The following is a 19,211-nucleotide window of genomic DNA, read 5'->3' on the forward strand; positions in this document are numbered from 1 at the left end:
AAGTAACAACTGTTTTCAACACTAATAAAAATACAACTTTTCTGAAAGACAATTTTTTTCTTCATTTTAAAAAGTAATAATCTGCGTCCTTATGAGTATGCAAGTCCACTGAATGCTGTTAGCTGTACTAAGCATAGCTTAAGCAATTTTTCAAGTATTGGCCGAGAACTGGAAAATTGTAAAAGATTCCATTTTCATTTGACAATATTTTAATTCATGCAGAAAAGCACTAAGAGTCAACTGCTGTTCTACACTGAGCATCTCTTTCATGCAGCACGAGTCTCTACTTAAGCTGGAGGACAAATGAAACTGAAAAACATGACTAATGACGTGACCTTATCTGTGGCAGAGCTCGCTCTCTCACATCTGAGAAAACACAGTAATTAGCTCCCGTCTAGAGTGGCATTTATCACCGCTTTGATTGATGGGATTGTTTTCACATGAAAGGCATTGTAAAAATACCCCTCAACCAGCATCCGCAGGGAGAAGCAAATGAAAGTCCCAGTGTGGCCGACATACTCCAGCCCCTCGAGCATGATATTCTCCAGTGACAGAGTCATGCTCCTCCATTAGAGCTCAACTGAAAGAGACCAAACACAAGAATGTTATTGAGAGTGTGACACTTCTGCTCCAGCTTACCTTGAACAACTCCCCACGGATACTGCCTGGCCCTCACCGCCTTATTCCCCACCTTCACCTCCTCCACACTGCCCACCACAGCAAAGGGAAGATGGGCCTAGAATAAAGACAACCAAAGGCTACATGGTAAAAACATGGTAGTTTTGTATTTCCAAGTAGGTAAAAAGGTTAAATAATTAACCCTTCTAAGTTGTTATAGTGTCTGGGCTTTTTTTTCTCCCTCCTTCAGATGAAGGTAGATACATGGCATGAGAGTTTTCCTGCATTTGCTTCAGTAAAATAAAGTGTTGTGTTGCTTGTTAAAATTGTAATTTTATAATCCAAAAAACATGTGTAAAGAACTATATTACAGAGTGGAAATGGAAAATGACTAACACATGGTCCTCTGCAGCCATGTATTGATTATAGTCATAACTGTAATGCCAATTTCATTTTAAAAGTGTTTGTTATCTATCCTGTGACATAAATCATCATGTTATCTCCATGAATGAAAATGAGAAATGTAGAGCTTCTTTAAAGTTAATTTTACTGCATAGTTCTATAGCTAAATTTTTTTTTTTAAATAAAATGTTTAAAATATTACATGTGTAAAATATTACAAATTATTTTTAAAACTATTTTATTGTCCAGGTCACTTTAGAACACAAGGCGCAGAACATTTCAGAAGACTACAAATTTAAATATTCTGGAAAATATGGTAGAAGTACGAGTAAAGGCTGGAATACTGTGTAAAGAACTATATTACAGAGTGGAAATGGAAAATGACTAACACATGATCCTGTCCAGCCATGTATTGATTATAGTCATAACTGTAATGCCAATTTCATTTTAAAAGTGTTTGTTATCTATCCTGTGACAGAAATCACCATGTTATCTCCATGAATGAAAATGAGAAATGTAGAGCTTCTTTAAAGTGAATTTTACTGCATAGTTCTATAGATAATTTTTTTTTTTTTAAATAAAATGTTTAAAATATTACATGTGTAAAATATTACAAATTATTTTTAAAACTATTTTATTGTCCAGGTCACTTTAGAACACAAGGCGCAGAACATTTCAGAAGACTAAAAATTTAAATATTCTGGAAAATATGGTAGAAGTACGAGTAAAGGCTGGAATACACGACTTCACGTTTGCCCAGATTTTTGTCTCTCTTCAAAAGACTCGGATTAAACATATGGACATTTGTGCAAATCATTTACATTAGCAATAAACATTGTTTTTAATTTAGTAAAAACTAACAAACAAACAAAAAACACAAGCAGCAATGAAATACACATTCACATCTGGAACTGAATTGTCTTTGTTTGGTTTATGTCTATGAGAAGACTCACGTTCATAGAGGAGTTGATTTCGGTCACTGCTTCGTCGTCTGTGGGAAACTGGTAGATCTGAACACCGTTGCTAACCAGCTCGCTCATGATTTTGATCTTGAACTTGTGTAGTTCGCTCTTAGAAATGGTGTCAGCTTTAGCAATAATAGGGATGATGTTCACCTAAAAAGAAACAAAAATACAGAAATAAAATACATTTCACATGGTATGTTCTAGCTCCACGTCTGACAAGCTTGCAGTTAGATTACAGATATAAGCTGGGCTAGAATGAAACATGCAATTAAAAGATCTTGTGCTAAATATGACACCAGTACTAAATCAGGCTACATGTGTTTCACTGAGATTCATAAATGAACGAACAGGCCACAACTGTAACTTTAAAAAAAGACAACTTGTTTCTTCCATGTGAGACTACCTGATGATAATTCTGATGAAAAATGTCTGTGTCTTTTGTCCATGAAGTCATTGGTTGAGGGGCTGAGGTGGGTCAGAGCTGGCTTAATGTAGTCTGGCTTCCATGCAGCATTACCTCTTTACACAGAAATCTGAGCAGGCACAGAGCAGCCTTAACTCAGCTGTGTAAAGAGATGCCTTAAGTGACTTCAGAGTCTCACTGTGAGCAAAACTCAGCGTTTTGTGTATAAAATCAACACTAATTTGCAGTACAAATACCATACAAATTACACAACACACATGCTTTCTGTAGAACACTTGATCATGTGACATCTAAAGGCAGACAGCATTTCCCAGGCTTAATTTGTATTTGTGTTCATGGGGCCCTGGGGCCACATCATTACCAACCATCTGTGCATCTCCTAAAACACAGAAACCCCGAGCTCCACTCTCGTTCATGCTATTACTTTCTGATGAAATGAAAAATTGATTGGCTCTGTTTCCACTGGACAGAGAGAAGCCCCTGCCCACTGTCCTACATTTCCACATATTTAAGGATTATCAATACACCCATGTACAGCAAATGCCATCATAATATCATCATCATTTCATAATCAGCCAATTAGATACAGCTGCGGCCTAGCGGTTTACTGGCATCCTATTAGATGATGTCTGCAGTGAAGTCATAAATCTTCATAAAGTTCATAAAACTTTTTAAAACTAATTTGGCAACTTAAGGGAGTGTCATGCAGCACACTGACTAGTAAACCACAGTGATGTGCACTTACCTTGCTGTCCAACTTCTTCATGGTGACTAAATCCAAGGACTTGAGCGAGTGTCCCGTAGGAGAGATGAAGTAGAGGCAGATGTGGATTCTGGTGTCGTGGTAATTGAATAAAGAACGCTTTATTTTCAGCTCTTCCTGCAGGTAGTTTTCAAACTGTGTGTCGATATAGTCCACAATGGGTTTATAGCTGAAGAAAACAGACACATTACAAGAAATCAGATATGCATTAACTTATTAGCATCAATATTTGAGAGAATTTCATATATTTATGATCTCCTCTAATGAAATCAAGACATTCAGTGTGAGAACGAGAGAGAGACGCAGCTGTGTAGAGACTTGACCGGACCTTGTTTACACTGCCTGACCTTGTCCTTTGACTTCTTGGGCAGTTTTCCCTGCATGCATTGCTTGTAAGTTTTCAGAGCCTACACGGTCTCATTCTGGATGCATTTTTCCCAAAAGACGCAATGTCTGGAACCATTCCTAACTACTTCAAACAGGCAGCAAGTCTCTCTGCCTGTCTGTCCATCTTTACAGCCAACATTCAGAGGGTCAGAAGGCACATTCTAGCAGTCAATGTTTATTTGTTTCCTCTCACCAAACCATCAGTGAGGGTCAAACTGAATATTATAAGAAATGATTTATTTTGTAATTGTTTTAAAAGAGCAACTCTGTAACATTTGGGACATGCCTAAAATTTGATGTTGTTATTTAAAACATTAAAATTAAGTTATTAAAAAAAATAACAATAAAAAAAGTAGAATGTATGTAAAACGATTTGCTAATTAAGTCTAAACTACGCTGTCACTCTTTGTTGCTTAGTGGTTATTGATAAACTTATATTTCCCTATACAATAAATAAAACTTTATTTGATCGATTTTCTTATAATTTTGGCAGCAACTTTGGCAACCAGATTGAAAGGTGAATGTAGTCAACAATACTTTTCATGCCTTTTCATACATATATATATACATATACACATATATATATATATACACATTGTTTGTATTAAGAGGTCAAGTGATTAACCAAAGTATGCAGGTCCATCGAACAGATGCATCTGTATGTACATCACTGGTTTCTCAGTGCAAAACAATGATGCTGGTCTAAGCAGTAAGCAGTTTTTCTACCTTTCTTCTTTGTTGATCTGGTCCCCAAAGCCCACCGTGTCGACGATAGTCAGTTTTAGGTGGACGTTGCTCTCTTGCAAGTCGTATGTTCTGGGCCGCAGGTAAACACCGTTTTGGTAATGGCTGGCCTCCTCATTTTCAAACATGGTGTTAAAAAGGGTGTTCATTAATGTGGACTTGCCGATGCCCGTCTCACCTAACGTTAAGAGAATGACTGATTAGCATTTCCACTACAAGATCAGGCGTTGAGCTAGTGTAGAGTTTAATGGGCTGTTAATAGTTGCTTACCCACACAGAGGATGTTGAAGCAGAAACCCTGAGTCACCGATTTACTGACCAGCTGATCGGGCAGACTGTCAAAGCCAACATGACCGCCAAGGCTGAGGTTTCGCTTTTCTTCATTCTAGGAAGGAAGCAGAGATTTTGTCCTTGAGGTTGACATGGACTGAAATAAGGCATACATAAAGGACAAGGCAACAAAAAGCTTGGAGTGCTGGTCAAGCCAATAAATCAGCAACAACTGGGCCATTTTAAGCTTAGCACTGACTGATAACCATGCTTGCCTGGACAAAAAAAAAAGTATCCAATATCCTTGTCAATGAATAATGCACATTTTGACTTATATTATAATTCAGAAATGCCATGCACCTATATTGCTAGAACAAAATAATTTTAGCTGACACCACATTATACCAAGACTCTATTTTAGCCAACATACCCACTTTCTAGTTGTTTGTATTGGCATCAGTCAAACTCACATTGGTTGACAAATGGGGGATTGGGTTATATTTTATAGCACATTGCGTTATTATAGGTATTGGCGGATTAAGCTAATATTTATATGCATAATATGAGACTTTTTTCACCGGGATCAAACAAGCAAAACTTGATTTCCAGGTTTTAAAACTACTGTTTTATTTGACTTAAAGCATGCAATTTTATTTACTGTCAATGACATTTTTGTTTAAAAAGAGGCCATGCAGTACATGTTTATAATATCAGCAATAACAGAAAATCAGTAGGCCTAATTATCATTACTAGTATAAAAATACTATAAAATTCTGATCACCACCATATCTGAACATAAAATCATACAAACTTGACTCCAATATATATCTATTTTATACTTCATAATTGCTTGACAAAAGCAGTTTGAATTGACAACAGACTTATTTCTGCTTTGGACAGACTTAAAAGTAAATAAAAGTAACAGTAGACGGTAATCAAAGTGTAAAAGTTTTAATGTAACAGAAGTAGCACCAGACTGTTTCTTTTGTATTGAAAAAAAATTATTGAAAAGAAACAATTGCGGAGTCCAGTCGGTTGTTGATTGGATGGAAGCAGATCTGAATGCAACTGAAATTGGTAGGATTTAAGAAGACTAAATGATTGGAGAAATCAGAAATATGTCTTGTCATGTCATTGAACAGATGCAGACATTTTAATTAAACATTAGGATCAAACAGTTTTAAAAATGTGAAACAAGCATGAAAGAATCTATGACAGGCATATAGAAAGTAGCTATGAAATTCCATGCATTTCACGCCGACTTTAAACCATGCACCATTCTACACAATCGGTCATTCAAAGCCTCTCAAATTAAAATCCTATAATTCAGCACCAAACAAATCTAAAAACCCACTAAAAGGCTTTCATCTCACTAATGGGTGTCCTAAAACTGTGAAATCAATGCGCTCCTCCCTTGTCTGGCTTCGTCTTCTTCCTCAATGCAGGCACATATTTGGTGAATGATGTCACTGAGACGATCACCGAGCGCTACTGAGGGAAGCAGCAGTTCTGCTGGCGTAACACGCATCAAGCACAAAAGGAATTCTGACTGAAAAACCTGCACCGACCCCTGTGTCATTTCAAAGCTGAGGCACTCCAGCATTAGGAAGTGAAGGGGAAATGGCTGAAAGCGTTTTTGGAAAACAGGCAGTCTGGAGGGAGGAGGAAAAAAAACTTGAACAATGCCCATATAGGGGCTGATAGCAAATGCCCCCGCCGTAAGGGAAACATTTCCCCTCAGGGGGCAGTAGATCGAGAGGAAATGGTGCAGCTTTTGGGCCACACAACAACATTTTCTCAACCCGCCCTCAGAGTGACAGGCCTATGCATACTGACAGAACACTCAACATTCCATGCGTTACTCTGCGAAAGAATGGCCCCATCCAAAAACACTTAAAAAACAATCACTCCAAGCATCACTGACTTACATTCTTCCTTAACAGAGATATTTTGAATAACGTACTGGTTGCACTTTTCCATTTGTAAGCTTCAAAACAGTTCATTACATTACTAATGACCACGGCTTCATCCATATCTAGATTTGGAAAATTACGAGGTTGAACACTTTCTCAAGCCAAATTACAGTAGATATGAATTTCCATCATTTGGACCAGCGGCTAATAAGAAGATGACTTAAAACTATAACTCTGCAGGGAACAGTGACGCCATCCAATGGACAATCTATAACAGAGTCTAAGACAACAACACAGATTGTTCAGGGCAGATGGGTACTCAGAATGACAGTGGAGAAGAGCCAAATTGGGACGGCTCCATTCTCACCCCCTACATACACCTGAATATGTGCGTGCCCGCTTCAGCAAACTGACACGACAACCCTCATCGGAAATTGCGCTGGCATCCCATCTGATATGGAAGGAGGAGGGGCCGACGTGGAGAAGAATGCAGATGGTCTAGATTTGGTCGCAGTATGGCATCTGCCCATAAACAAAAAAAGCATTATCTGCCTTTTCTATAAGAGATCTTCAAGAAACCGTGTGCACAAGCACAGCTGACTGTGCAGTTGCATGTAAGTTGTGTATGTAATATGCATAAATTACAGTACAAACACATGCACACCCTTAAGGCCGTTATGTTCTTGCCAAAGAGGGTCCTCTATCATTTGAATCATGTGATGTTGGTGTTTATTAATATCAGTGGCATCTAAGCACGAACAGGATGTTGACTCATCGCAAAATGCATATAGCTTTACATAACAGTAACTACATCAGCCCTGCCCTGAAACTAGAGTATGACACAATAAATGAAATTAACGTTAAACAGGATCGTCTTGTTCCAATCCTTAGCATCTTTCAGTAAAAAGACTGCGCTGACTGCACTGTATTTGAGATTAAAAGGGATAGGTCACCCAGAAACGTAAATTCTGTCATTATTAACTAAGATCTTAGAGCTATGGTACCTATGAAAGTCATCAGAATGTTATGAGGGTGTGTAAATGATGATAGAATTGTAATTTTGGGGTGAACTGTCCCTTAAAGCTTTTTTGCCCATTATGTAATTAGAATTGAAATTGACCCGCCACGGCTCAATGCAGTTGATCAATATGACGCCTAAAACCACACAAGCCTCTAATCAAAAGGCATTGACTGTTAGAGCACACTTACATTTCATTAACTCACATATTGTTAAAACAATGCTTGTATTCAAGCCTTCTAAGTCTAACAGAGACTTTTAAGGCAACGCACCATGTTTCACTTCCACAGCACAAACATGAACTATTATCTACCCTGCCCAACAGACTATAAACAGCTACAGTTACCCTTCTCTAACACAAGCTAGCTGCCCTCAAATCCAAAGGACTTCCTCAAAATTAGGAGTAGAAAATAATTCCCTGAGCATTCCCAGGCATCCATCCTGAACAAACGGTGATTGATCAGTACTCATGACACATCTTCGTTAATGTCATTCAAAACAAAGATGTATAAACCAGTTTAAACTCCCCTAGAGGCTTCAAAGGTAGCACCGACCAGCATGGTTTTTCTGGTGAAGCTTGTTGATCAAGGAAGTCTTGTTTAAGGACATTAAGAAAGATCAAGGAAGTTAAGAAGCCTGCTGGTGGCACCAGATTACCAGCATCCAAAACAAAGGTCTTTTCATCACGGTGGCTTATCAACAGCGTCCTGCTTCTCGTTTCATTTACACAGACTGAAATCTTACTGCGTTCTTGTAATCTTTTTAACCTTCACACCATCAACCACATTCTCAGCTACTCTAAAAACCCCACAGTTTGACTGTGGGACCATCAGATATCAGCAGCCCCCACCTTATCCTCCCTTTATCTGTGATCTCAAACTGAAGGGTCATATGTTGGCCCCAAACTTGACAAACTGTGGTGAGAATGAAGACGGCTGTTCAGTGTTGTAGTGATGTTTCAATTGGGATTTGGGTGCAGTTAAACACTAAAGATGTCAGCAAAGTTGTAAATGAGTGAACATGTTGCCTTCAAAAGCAATCACGTGCTGCAGTCCTGCTGAAATTCTCCAATAGTAAACCGAAATCTGTTATTGTAGGTTGTATCAGCCCGTAGCGTAAATAAAGAGATGATCACAAGTAACATTCAAGACACTCAGAAAAGACGTTTTTCGTTCGTCAACAATGTAGAAATGCATTATATGGTTAAAACAAGCTCATTGAGACAGACAGTAAACATACACACAGTAAAGCAGTAAATAAACAGCGTTAGATTGCACTACTGCTCAATGTAACGTTAGATAGAGTCCGTTGGGCTAAGCTAGTTACGTTAGAGTAACGTTAGCGCTCGTGCTAGTCCCAATTCATTACAGAAAACCTGCAACGACTGTGTACATCTGAGTGAACACGGGTCTCTGGAAGTAAGAACTGACTGAAAAGGGTACTTACAGAAAATATGTCTACATCCGTGGCCGCCATGATGAGGAATGTACGTGTTTAGATCAGGCGAAAGGGAGCTGTCTGTCTGCCCTCGTCTCTCTCACCGTCCGCTGACGCTGACACACACACACACACACACTCTCACACACACACACACTGTGGTTGGGATGGAGAATTTACGAACCGTACTATGGTGAAAGCCGTGCTTATGAATTTAAATGACGCAATGTGACGCTCTGCGCTGATTGGCTGAAAGTCCGAACTAAGGAATCCTACCACGCCCAGAACGTTTGATTTTCAACGGCCGCTTGAATATTAACTAGGTGACGCCACTAGACAGTTCAGGATCATTACGTAGCAGGTTGATACGACCTAATTAATATTCATGAGATAACATTTCGCCATACTAGGATTCGTAATTTCACAAAATCAAAACTCAATATGGCTTCTTCCTGGAAACTCCCACTGACTTCAGGAATGTCTTTTCTTAAGACATGGCCAGGTAGAGCTTCTAAATAAAGAAATATGCAAGTAATTATCAATCATGACTTCAAACCGTTTAATAACAAGCATAATGTTCGTTCAAACACACTCGCATGGGAGAGTACAGGCAATTTACTGATTGATATTATTTTATTTTCAATCATTTAACAGTTACTAGCTCCTAAATGATTTAACTAGCTCAGCTGAACACCTTTATCCTTTACAAATTATGTTAAAATAAATAAAAGACTTCATTTAAGAATCGTTTTTAAACTTTTGCACAGCTCCGCCCCCACCCACGTCTTACTTCTTCTTCTTCTTTTTTATTACGCGTCGCTGCATTCATTCCGGAAAACAGGTAAGGGCGTGGCGACAGTCCAGGTGTCCTCGAGAGACGTATGTTTATATTTCAGACGAAATAAGAAATGGCTTTGACTCAAGAGGCGATTTTAAACACACTATTAGAAAGCAAAGGAAAGGTGAAAAACTCCGAGCTGCTGAGCAAGTTCAAAGATCTACTAAACTGCAGTGATCCAGCGGAGAAGAAACAGAACCGAGATCTCTTCAAAACCTTTGTGAACAACATTGCTGTCGTGAAAGACTTCCAGGACGCCAAGTATATAGTCCTAAAGAAAGTGTACCATCATTTACTAGAAGCCTCAAACGACGAAAGCGCACCAACAGAAGATTGCGGTCGAGATGGATCACATCCAGAAGAAGATGAGAAGGAAAAATCCACTCATTCCCAAAATGCAGAAGGTAAGAAGTCTGAACAGAAAGCTCTGAGCAGATCTTCGTCAAAGGCTTCAGACGGCAGCGCAGAACTCTCCCCAATAGAGATTGCTTTGGAAAGAAGCAAGAATGTGGACTTTAAACCTAAAAGGTCTTTGCATTTCACCGTCCCGCTGAAGCCTGACCCCGATTTCTCGGGAGCCGCCAAGAAAGAAGCAAGCACAAACAAACCGTATGCTCTACCTTTACGAATGCCCCAAATAGACTTGGGTCATCATCACAAGAAGCCTTCCACTGAGAGCTTGGGACAAGAGCTTCAACCCTCGCCTCGGTGTACAGACAGCGTGGCCTGCGCTGGTGCCTCGCCGCAGTTACAGAGACACTTCAAGACCCCTACACAAGCGGATGAGCCCAAGGACTCGCACCATTGCCCGCTTGATCCCGTGGAGCACGAGTGGCTGGTGAAGTCTGCGGCCGGACAGTGGAATCAAGTGTACGGCTTGCTGTTAAAAGACGCCCAGCTTGCAGAGAAGAAGGACTTCATGTCAGGGTTCACGGCTCTGCACTGGGCCGTCAAGTGTGGAGACGCTGACATGGTGTGTACGATTATTGAGGTGTCTAGGAAGAGCGATCATGGGGTGGACGTCAACGGCAAGTCCAATGGTGGCTACACACCGCTTCACATCGCTGCCATCCACCTTCAGCTCTTTCTGATTGACCTTCTAGTCCGAAAGTACGGCGCCAATGGGAACATAAGGGACAACTGCGGTAAGAAACCCTACCACTACCTGGACACAGGGGTCTCCAGAGAGCTGAGGGAGCTTCTCGGAGATCCGAAAGCTGGCCACCGGGAGGTGCATCATCAGGTCAGGGATGAGTATGATGCACGGAAATACTCGATAGGTCACCTCTTCCTAGCTCATCCGGTGGGGCTCAAGAAAAAGAACAAGGCGAGAAACCAGTTCATCTCCGTCAGTGACGACGGCAGAGAGAGGGATGAGCCAGTGTTGCATAAACTGAGGCTGGTATCCGATGTCTTTCCATAACTGAGACTAAATGTGGATTATGAGTTTGTTTTGGAGACAATATTTGTGACCCTAGAGCACAAAACCAGTCATAAGTAGCAAGGTTATTTTTGTAGCAATAGCCAACAATAATACATTGTATGAGTCAAAATTATCGATTTTTCTTTTATGCCAAAAATCATTAGGATGTTAAGTAAAGATTATGCTCCATGAAGATATTTTGTAAATTTTTCTACTGTAAGTATATCAAAACTTAATTTTTGATTAGTAATATGCATTGCTAAGTACTTCATTTGGACAACTTTAAAGATGATTTTCTCAATATTTAGATTTTTTTGCACCCTCAGATTCCAGATTTTCAAATAGTTGTATCTCGGCCAAATATTGTCCTATCCTAACAAACCATACATCAATGGAAAGCAATTTAAAATAAAATACCCTTATGACTGGTTTTGTGGTCCAGGGTCACATTTGTGATCTAAATGAATCAGCCTTTATCTGAGATTCTAGAAGAATTGTGTATTTCCAAAGACTTCTTTTAAAGTTTATTTTTAATACGAACGACGATATAACCTGCCGTTCAAACCACTTTTTAAAGAAATTAATACTTTGATTCAGCAAGAACACTTTGTGTTGATCAAAAGTGACAGTAAAAATATGTATGTTACAAAAGATTTCTGTTTCGTGTAAATGTTGCTCTATATTGTCCTATCCTAACAAACCATACATCAATGGAAAGCAGTTTAAAATAAAAGACCCTTATGACTGGTTTTGTGGTCCAGGGTCACATTTGTGATCTAAATGAATCAGCCTTTATCTGAGATTCTAGAAGAATTGTGTATTTCCAAAGACTTCTTTTAAAGTTTATTTTTAATACGAACGACGATATAACCTGCCGTTCAAACCACTTTTTAAAGAAATTAATACTTTGATTCAGCAAGAACACTTTGTGTTGATCAAAAGTGACAGTAAAAATATGTATGTTACAAAAGATTTCTGTTTCGTGTAAATGTTGCTCTTTTGGACTTTCTATTCATCGAAGAATCCTGAAAAATAAATGTATTGCAGTTTGCACAAAAATATGAAGCAGCACAACTGTTTTCAAGATCGATGATAATCAGAAATGTTTCTCGAGCAGCAAATCAGCATATTAGACTGATTTCTGAAGATCATGTGACACTGAAGACTGGAGCAATGATGCTGAACATACAGCTTTGATCACAGAAATAAATGTCATTTTACGATATATTCACATAGAAAATGGTTATTTTAAATTATAGTAATATTTCACAATAATATTGTTTTTACTGTATTTTTAAGCAAATAAATGCAGCCACGGTGAGCAGAAAAGTCTTCAGAAACATGAAAAATCTTACCAAACTGTTGCGTACTATACGTGTATTGATGTTTTTTTTTCCCTCCAGATTTAAATGTAGCAATTACTGATGATTGTAAATCATGAGGTTATTATGAGGGCTATTTGTCTTAGGGAGCGTAACTCATTGGGAGCGGCCTAATTGTTATTTTCTGGCTGTTTAGGCATCACATGTTTGCACACGTTCACTTAGGTGTTGTGACAAGCTGGGCAACATTTTAGAGAATATTTTCGTATTTAATGTAGATGTTAAAACAAATATCTGAACACATTCAGGTCATGTTTTATACTGATCAACATGCTTATTTTTAGTCATGCATAATCCTGCCATGATCAAGGAACACCTGTAATTATGGGATCTTATATTCTAATGCCATGATCCCTAAACAATAAATACATTTTCTTACTCAAAAATGTCTTCATATATAAAGATGAATGAACACTTTTATTTAGTTTATGTATATATGAGATATTGTTTCTTGAGCCAGCGATGAATAAGAACAGATTCAGACTCGTGTGAGCTGGTTAACACTCAGCGGTTAGTCTTGCTGACCATGTGTGCTTGGTTTTAGAGATCACCCTTGCATTGCTGATCTGAGATCAGTAGTGGTTAATAAAAAAAGCCACAATTTAGATTGAGGAAAAGAAAGCGGTGCTGGGAGTTTAAGCCAACATGGGCCCTCATGGATGACAAGATAGAAAGTGAACAGTTTTGCTTACAGCATATATATATATACTGTATATACAGTGGTGGCCAAAGTGATTAGAACAGTAGTATTTTCAGCAGCTAAACATGGTTTTAAGTCAGTTATTTCTATGTTTTGCTGTAGTGTGTCAGTAGGAAATATCAGTTTTATGACAGCATCCTCATTTTACAGCATTTTTACACAAGTGCCTAAAACATTTAACAGCTTTGCAGGAGGTTTCTTGAAGCGTCTTGGAGACGTCTATATAACAAACATTTAAGTTTTTTATTATGTTGTGACATTATTTACATTTGCGTGATGTTTACATGACATTTCCCCTTAAATTTTCAGATGCATCATGACAATATAAAAATGTGTATGGCCAAATAGTCTTTAAACAGGCTATTTTAGAAGTATCTAAATAAATGTAATTATAATATTACCTATTTGAATTAGGCTAAACATCAAACAAATCAAGTTATTTTTATTCATGAAGCACAGATTTTCACAATCTACATTATTTCAAAGCCTTTTTACAGAAACATTTGCCTTAAAGCACAATACACTCTAAAAAATGCTGGGTTAAATACAACCCAGTGCTGGGTAAAAAGGGGACAAACCCAGCAATTGGGCTGTTTTGACCCAGCGGTTGGGTTAAATGTTTAACCCAACCTTCTGGGTAGTAACCCAACCGCTGGGTCAAAACAACCCAATTGCTGGGTTTGTCCCCTTTTTACCCAGCACTGGGTTGTATTTAACCCAGCATTTTTTAGAGTGTGCAGCTAAAAATATTATCTGTCAAGTTCTTGTGAAACAAACACTTAAGATGCACGGTGAGAGTGAAGTGTGTCGTTTACATACTTTATTCACAGTAAAATAAAGAGAATGGAATTTATGCATTCCACGTGACAATAAGCTGGAAACCGCAAGATAAAAAAAAAACAATACTCAGAAAACCAACAAGACAAAACAGCACTCACTGATGAACTAGGTCTTTCACCTGATTTAGGATTTTGTTTTTGTTTTCAGGCCATATGAACATGAACTTGACAGAAAACTATGTGTATGGCATATCGAGGAGCAAAAGCAATGTATTCCACAAGAAATGCTACTGAAAATGAGGAGCGAGCGCTGAGAAATGCATTTCTGAGAGTTCAATTTCCTAGACATATTAAAATAAATTTTTTGCAAACCCAAAATGCAATTTAAAGCTGGTTTGGGTGGTCTAATGATTTTTTTCTCGAAGTGCACAACACATACACTGACGTGCATTTGTAAAGTGAACGGGTCAGCAGTAAGTGGACAGAAATAATAATGCTTCCAAAACAAGTACAAAATAAATCCAGCATAACCCTGATAAGTACCAAAACATTTGGGTTTTTGAAAACATTCGGAACACGCGAGTAACATATGGATTCATTATTGCGCACAGAAACAACTACCCAGCTAACAAAAATATGTTGCTAATGTTCCCATTCAGTTCTGGAAAAGTTGTGAGAAAGTTCTCTGAATGTTTATGTAGTTAATGTAAAAACAGCATGAAGATGGTATATATAAATATGAGTTTAATAAAAAAAATGTACTAATTAGCCTATTATTAATGAAGGCCAGTATCACCGATACCAATACTGCTACTGATAAATGCATTTCCGCCCTCAATTAAGAAAATTACAGTGACTTTACCACGGGTTGTGTAACTTCAGCTGCTGGGGGTAACACATTACAAGTAACGCCAGTTACATAATCAGATTAATTTAAACAAGAAAATATTTGAAAAAGTTACTTTTTTATATTAAAATCAAACAAGCAAGCCCAGCCCAGCTGAAAAAAAAGTTATGTAACACATTACTTTCCACAAAAAGTAACTAACACAATTAGTTACTTTTTTTTTTTTTAAAGAGTAACGCAATATTGTAATGCATTACTTTCCCCAACACTGGCAACGATGGCAGTTACATAATACAGACTTCAGTCGTTTCACCAGACACATCTTTAAAGAGATTCTTCAAAAAATACTTGATCATTAAATACACATACGACATGATAGTGGCAAATGAAATTACTAGACAAAAGGGCATGAATGAAATAACGAAGCCCTGAAATCATTACGAATGAACACTTAGGATGCATTACAATATCCAAGCTCATGGTTCCTAATGAGTATGTGCAGTTTATTATCAAAGGTGCTTCTTTCTTCCGTTTTTGGTCGTGATCTGTGATTTATTTTAGAGTGCATTTGTCATTCATCTACTTCAAGCTCTCATTAAACCATTCCTGGGCTCTTAAATAAAGCTTTCCATGCTTTCGAAAGTCAGCTTAACACGATTCACAAATATCAAATGAAACATAGCATCTCAGGCTCTGTGAAACAAACGGCACCTTCAGGTGTTACAGAGCCACGTGCAGGAGTCTGATGGAGGTAAACTGCAGAGTAAGGCCTCGAGCTGCTCCTCTCCTAAACGCTGTTTCTCATCGAGGTCTTTCTGACGGATGAGTAAAGAGGCCTTGGTCTGAATGAAGCGCCGGTACTCCTGCAGCTGTGTGTCCGTCAGCTGTTTGGAGAGGAAGGTGGAGACCACGCGCTCCCGCCGGTCCAGGTTATCCTTTAAGTCTTTGGCGTCCTCCCTCTGTTTGCACAGGAGACGGTAGCGGCTGTCCAGAGATTGCTGTGGGTCGACGAAAGTTGGAAGGATCACAATTCTGCTCATTTGTGACCCTGTACCACAAAAGCAGTCATAATTTTTTTAAGTTGAGATTTATGCATCATATGAAAGCTGAATAAATAAGCTTTCCATTGATGTATGGTTTGTTAGGATAGGACAATATTTGGCCGAGATGCAACTATTTGAAAATCTGGAATCTGAGGGTGCAAAAAAATCTAAATATTGAGAAAATCACCTTTAAAGTTGTCCAAATGAAGTTCTTAGCAATGCATATTACTAATCAAAAATTACGTTTTGATATATTTACGGTAGGAAATTTACAAAATATCTTCATGGAACATGATCTTTACTTAATATCCTAATGATTTTTGGCATAAAAGAAAAATCGATCGTTTTGACCCATACAATGTATTGATGGCTATTGCTACAAATATACCTCTGCTGCTTATGACCGCTTTTGTGCTCCAGAGTCACATTTGTCATTAGTGTTAGCAGTCACACACAGAAAACTACAAGGCAATATAAATGACCTGGAACATGAAAATTGCACATCTGTTTGCACATCTATTACATTCATGTATTTATTTTTTGTAGATTTTGATATTTTTCACTTTTATTTAAATCTAAATTACTAGTTTTTACCAATAATTTTAATACAAAATAAGCACAATCTTCACATTCTTTACAAAATATCTTTTCAGTGCATGAGAAGACCAGTTAAAATATCAGAAATTGCCACTAGATGGCCTCAAAGCTCTAACTGGAGCAACTGAATTGAGAAAAAAAATGTTCCAAGCTAATTTTCTTCTTTATGCATTTAGATATAGTATATTTAGACATTGACACCAAAAATGAAAAATGTAAGTCAGATGGATTTTGATTGGCCATCAATGTTTTTATCGTTCTTCAGCTGAATTTCTATGATGTAATAATTCCTGTCATTATTATTATTGTTATAGTTGTTGTGTGAATCAGGGATACTTTGGGGTTTTTAAAACAGGTGTGAGCAACAGAAACAGTTCCAACAAATATGTTCAAATATCATTTTTAAATGATTATACATGTAAAGTTAGAAGCTACACTACTGCTCAATAGTTCGGTGTCAGTAAGATTTTTAAATGTTTTTTAAACAAGTGCTTGTTTTTGTATACAAAAATATTCTGGACTGATATTGAACATTTAATTAAGAAGAAACTGTGCATTGCTTTACAGCTGAGTGGTTACGACATATTAATATATTTTAATGATCATGATATTGATAAAGATAAGGCATATCTTTTACAATTATTAATATACATGGGAAAGTTTCATATTCATAAAATGAAATGGTCAGACTCCAAACCAAATGTTTCTCATTTTAAAAATGATTTCAAGCTTTGTTGTAATGCTTTACAAAACGGCACAAGTAAAAAGGCGATTAGAGCGTATAACATTGTATGTAAATATGACATTGTAGCATAAAATTGTATTTTTTTGTCCTTTGACGATTATGAAGAATTCAGATGCAAAAGTGGCATCTGAAATTTTCTTCTAAAATGAGAATTTTTTTAATCAGGCTTTTACGTTTAGGTTCAGTAATTTTACTCTAATTGCAATGTATAGGTCCTTTTCTATGCAATTAAAGTGAAATAACTAAACATAAATATAGGAGCCTGATAAAAATGCTCATTTTAGAAGAAAATTTCAGACAGAACTTAGAGGCTTTTGCATCTGAACTCTTCATATATATATAGATTAGTAGATTAATCGCGATTAATCGCATCCAAAATAAAAGTTTTTGTTTACATAATATACAGTATGGGTACTGAGTTTATTTATTATGTATATATAAATACACACACATACAGTATATATTTTTAAGATATTTACATGTATATTTTATATATAAATATATTTCATATATAAATATAACACATATTTCTTAATGCGATTAATCGCGATTAATCGTTTGACAGCAATATAGATTAGTAGATTAATCGCGATTAATCGCATCCAAAATAAAAGTTTTTGTTTACATAATATACAGTATGTGTACTGAGTTTATTTATTATGTATATATAAATACACACACATACAGTATATATTTTTAAGATATTTACATGTATATTTTATATATAAATATATTTCATATATAAATATAACACATATTTCTTAATGCGATTAATCGCGATTAATCGTTTGACAGCACTATATATATATATATATATATATATGTTTTTTGTTATTGTATAATTCTCTGGAACTAGTTTATTGTATTTTTGTTTTGTTTTGTAGTTTTTTGTCGGTTTTGCAATGGAAAATTCTCATTGCATTGTTCTTGTTTATGGCATTAATAAAAAATGTAAAAAAAAAAGACTGTCGCTCTCAAAGCAACTTAAGCGGCCTTTAGTGTGTTTAGGGCTCCTCCTAGTTATCGCCTCATTCAAACACTAGTCTGATGTGAACTCACTCTCTCCTCGGCGTCCATGCTGTCGTCGGCAGTGCTGAGGGCGTTCTGTACGCGGGCCAGACGGGCCGACAGGCACAGCAGCAGGCTGACCACACGCTCCAGGTCCTCTATAAACTGCGTGTAGCGCTCAAGCTCGGCTGACACACAGCTCTTTTGTACCAGAGCCTCCAGAGCATCGCCTCGCTCCCCGTTCACCTTCTCCTCGCTCTGGACGGTGGAGCGCACTTCCTCCAGACACTGCAAGTGCTCCTCTATGTGTGCTTTCAGCCGCCTCTGTATGTGACAAGATGCAAAGAGAAACCATAGATATGTTTCCAGATTCCAGAATGCAACGTAAGAGTGCAGGTTTCTGAAGTAAAAATCCCATGCATTTTCCCCACAGACCTTTATAAATCTTTCAGGAAAGAGCTACGAGCTCTGAGGTAAAGATACGTGCTTCTCTAGAATCTAATCTGTTACTGTTACTGAGAACAAATGTGCAATTAAATTGCAGTTCCTTATGAAAATGTTAACGATTACAGAGGGGGTTACATCTGAATATTTTCACACACAGATATGACTGATTTCTCTCCAGAGGTGGACAGTAGTGAAGTATTTTTACTTTACTCAAGTAAATGTAAAAAAGTATCTGTACTTTAACAGAGTGTTTTTCCTTTGGAAAGCTTTTACTTCACTACATTCCAAAGCATAATGTCGTACTTTTTACTGCACTACATTTCATAAATAAAAGTTGTTTTTTTTATACCTTTAATACTTAAAGCTGCAGTCCGTAAGTTTTGCCTCTTTGTCGCCATCTCTGTTTGAAAACCTGGAATTGCAGCTGTGTGCAGAATTATCTAGCTTGTGTGGGTTGTGCT

At 37.4% G+C, this 19,211-nt stretch overlaps 3 protein-coding genes across 3 annotated transcripts in view; 1 reads left to right on the forward strand and 2 right to left on the reverse strand.

The window, feature by feature from the left end:
- septin8a (septin 8a) overlaps positions 1 to 9,110 on the reverse strand; it is a 16,868-nt gene extending 7,758 nt beyond the window's left edge. Inside the window, exons 1-6 of the mRNA XM_016555385.1 lie at positions 8,951 to 9,110; positions 4,574 to 4,688; positions 4,286 to 4,481; positions 3,155 to 3,341; positions 1,974 to 2,135; positions 640 to 736 (exon numbers count right to left, since the gene is read on the reverse strand). Coding sequence (XP_016410871.1) covers positions 640 to 736; positions 1,974 to 2,135; positions 3,155 to 3,341; positions 4,286 to 4,481; positions 4,574 to 4,688; positions 8,951 to 8,980 — 787 coding nt within the window. The 5' untranslated portion in view covers positions 8,981 to 9,110. The remainder of the gene's footprint in view (positions 1 to 639; positions 737 to 1,973; positions 2,136 to 3,154; positions 3,342 to 4,285; positions 4,482 to 4,573; positions 4,689 to 8,950) is intronic.
- Positions 9,111 to 9,849: 739 nt separating this feature from the next.
- Positions 9,850 to 11,202, forward strand: sowahaa (sosondowah ankyrin repeat domain family member Aa). The gene has a single exon (XM_016555415.1). The coding sequence runs from the start codon at positions 9,850 to 9,852 to the stop codon at positions 11,200 to 11,202; it is 1,353 nt and encodes a 450-aa protein (XP_016410901.1).
- Positions 11,203 to 15,139: 3,937 nt separating this feature from the next.
- LOC107742431 (protein Shroom1-like) overlaps positions 15,140 to 19,211 on the reverse strand; it is a 25,659-nt gene continuing 21,587 nt past the window's right edge. The window contains exons 7-8 of the mRNA XM_016555384.1: positions 18,355 to 18,627; positions 15,140 to 15,908 (exon numbers count right to left, since the gene is read on the reverse strand). Of these exons, the coding sequence (XP_016410870.1) occupies positions 15,624 to 15,908; positions 18,355 to 18,627 (558 nt within the window). The 3' untranslated portion in view covers positions 15,140 to 15,623. The remainder of the gene's footprint in view (positions 15,909 to 18,354; positions 18,628 to 19,211) is intronic.

Source organism: Sinocyclocheilus rhinocerous, unplaced genomic scaffold (assembly GCF_001515625.1).
Source record: "Sinocyclocheilus rhinocerous isolate Xijiao unplaced genomic scaffold, SAMN03320098_v1.1 scaffold1427, whole genome shotgun sequence".
Taxonomy (NCBI): Eukaryota; Metazoa; Chordata; class Actinopteri; order Cypriniformes; family Cyprinidae; genus Sinocyclocheilus; species Sinocyclocheilus rhinocerous.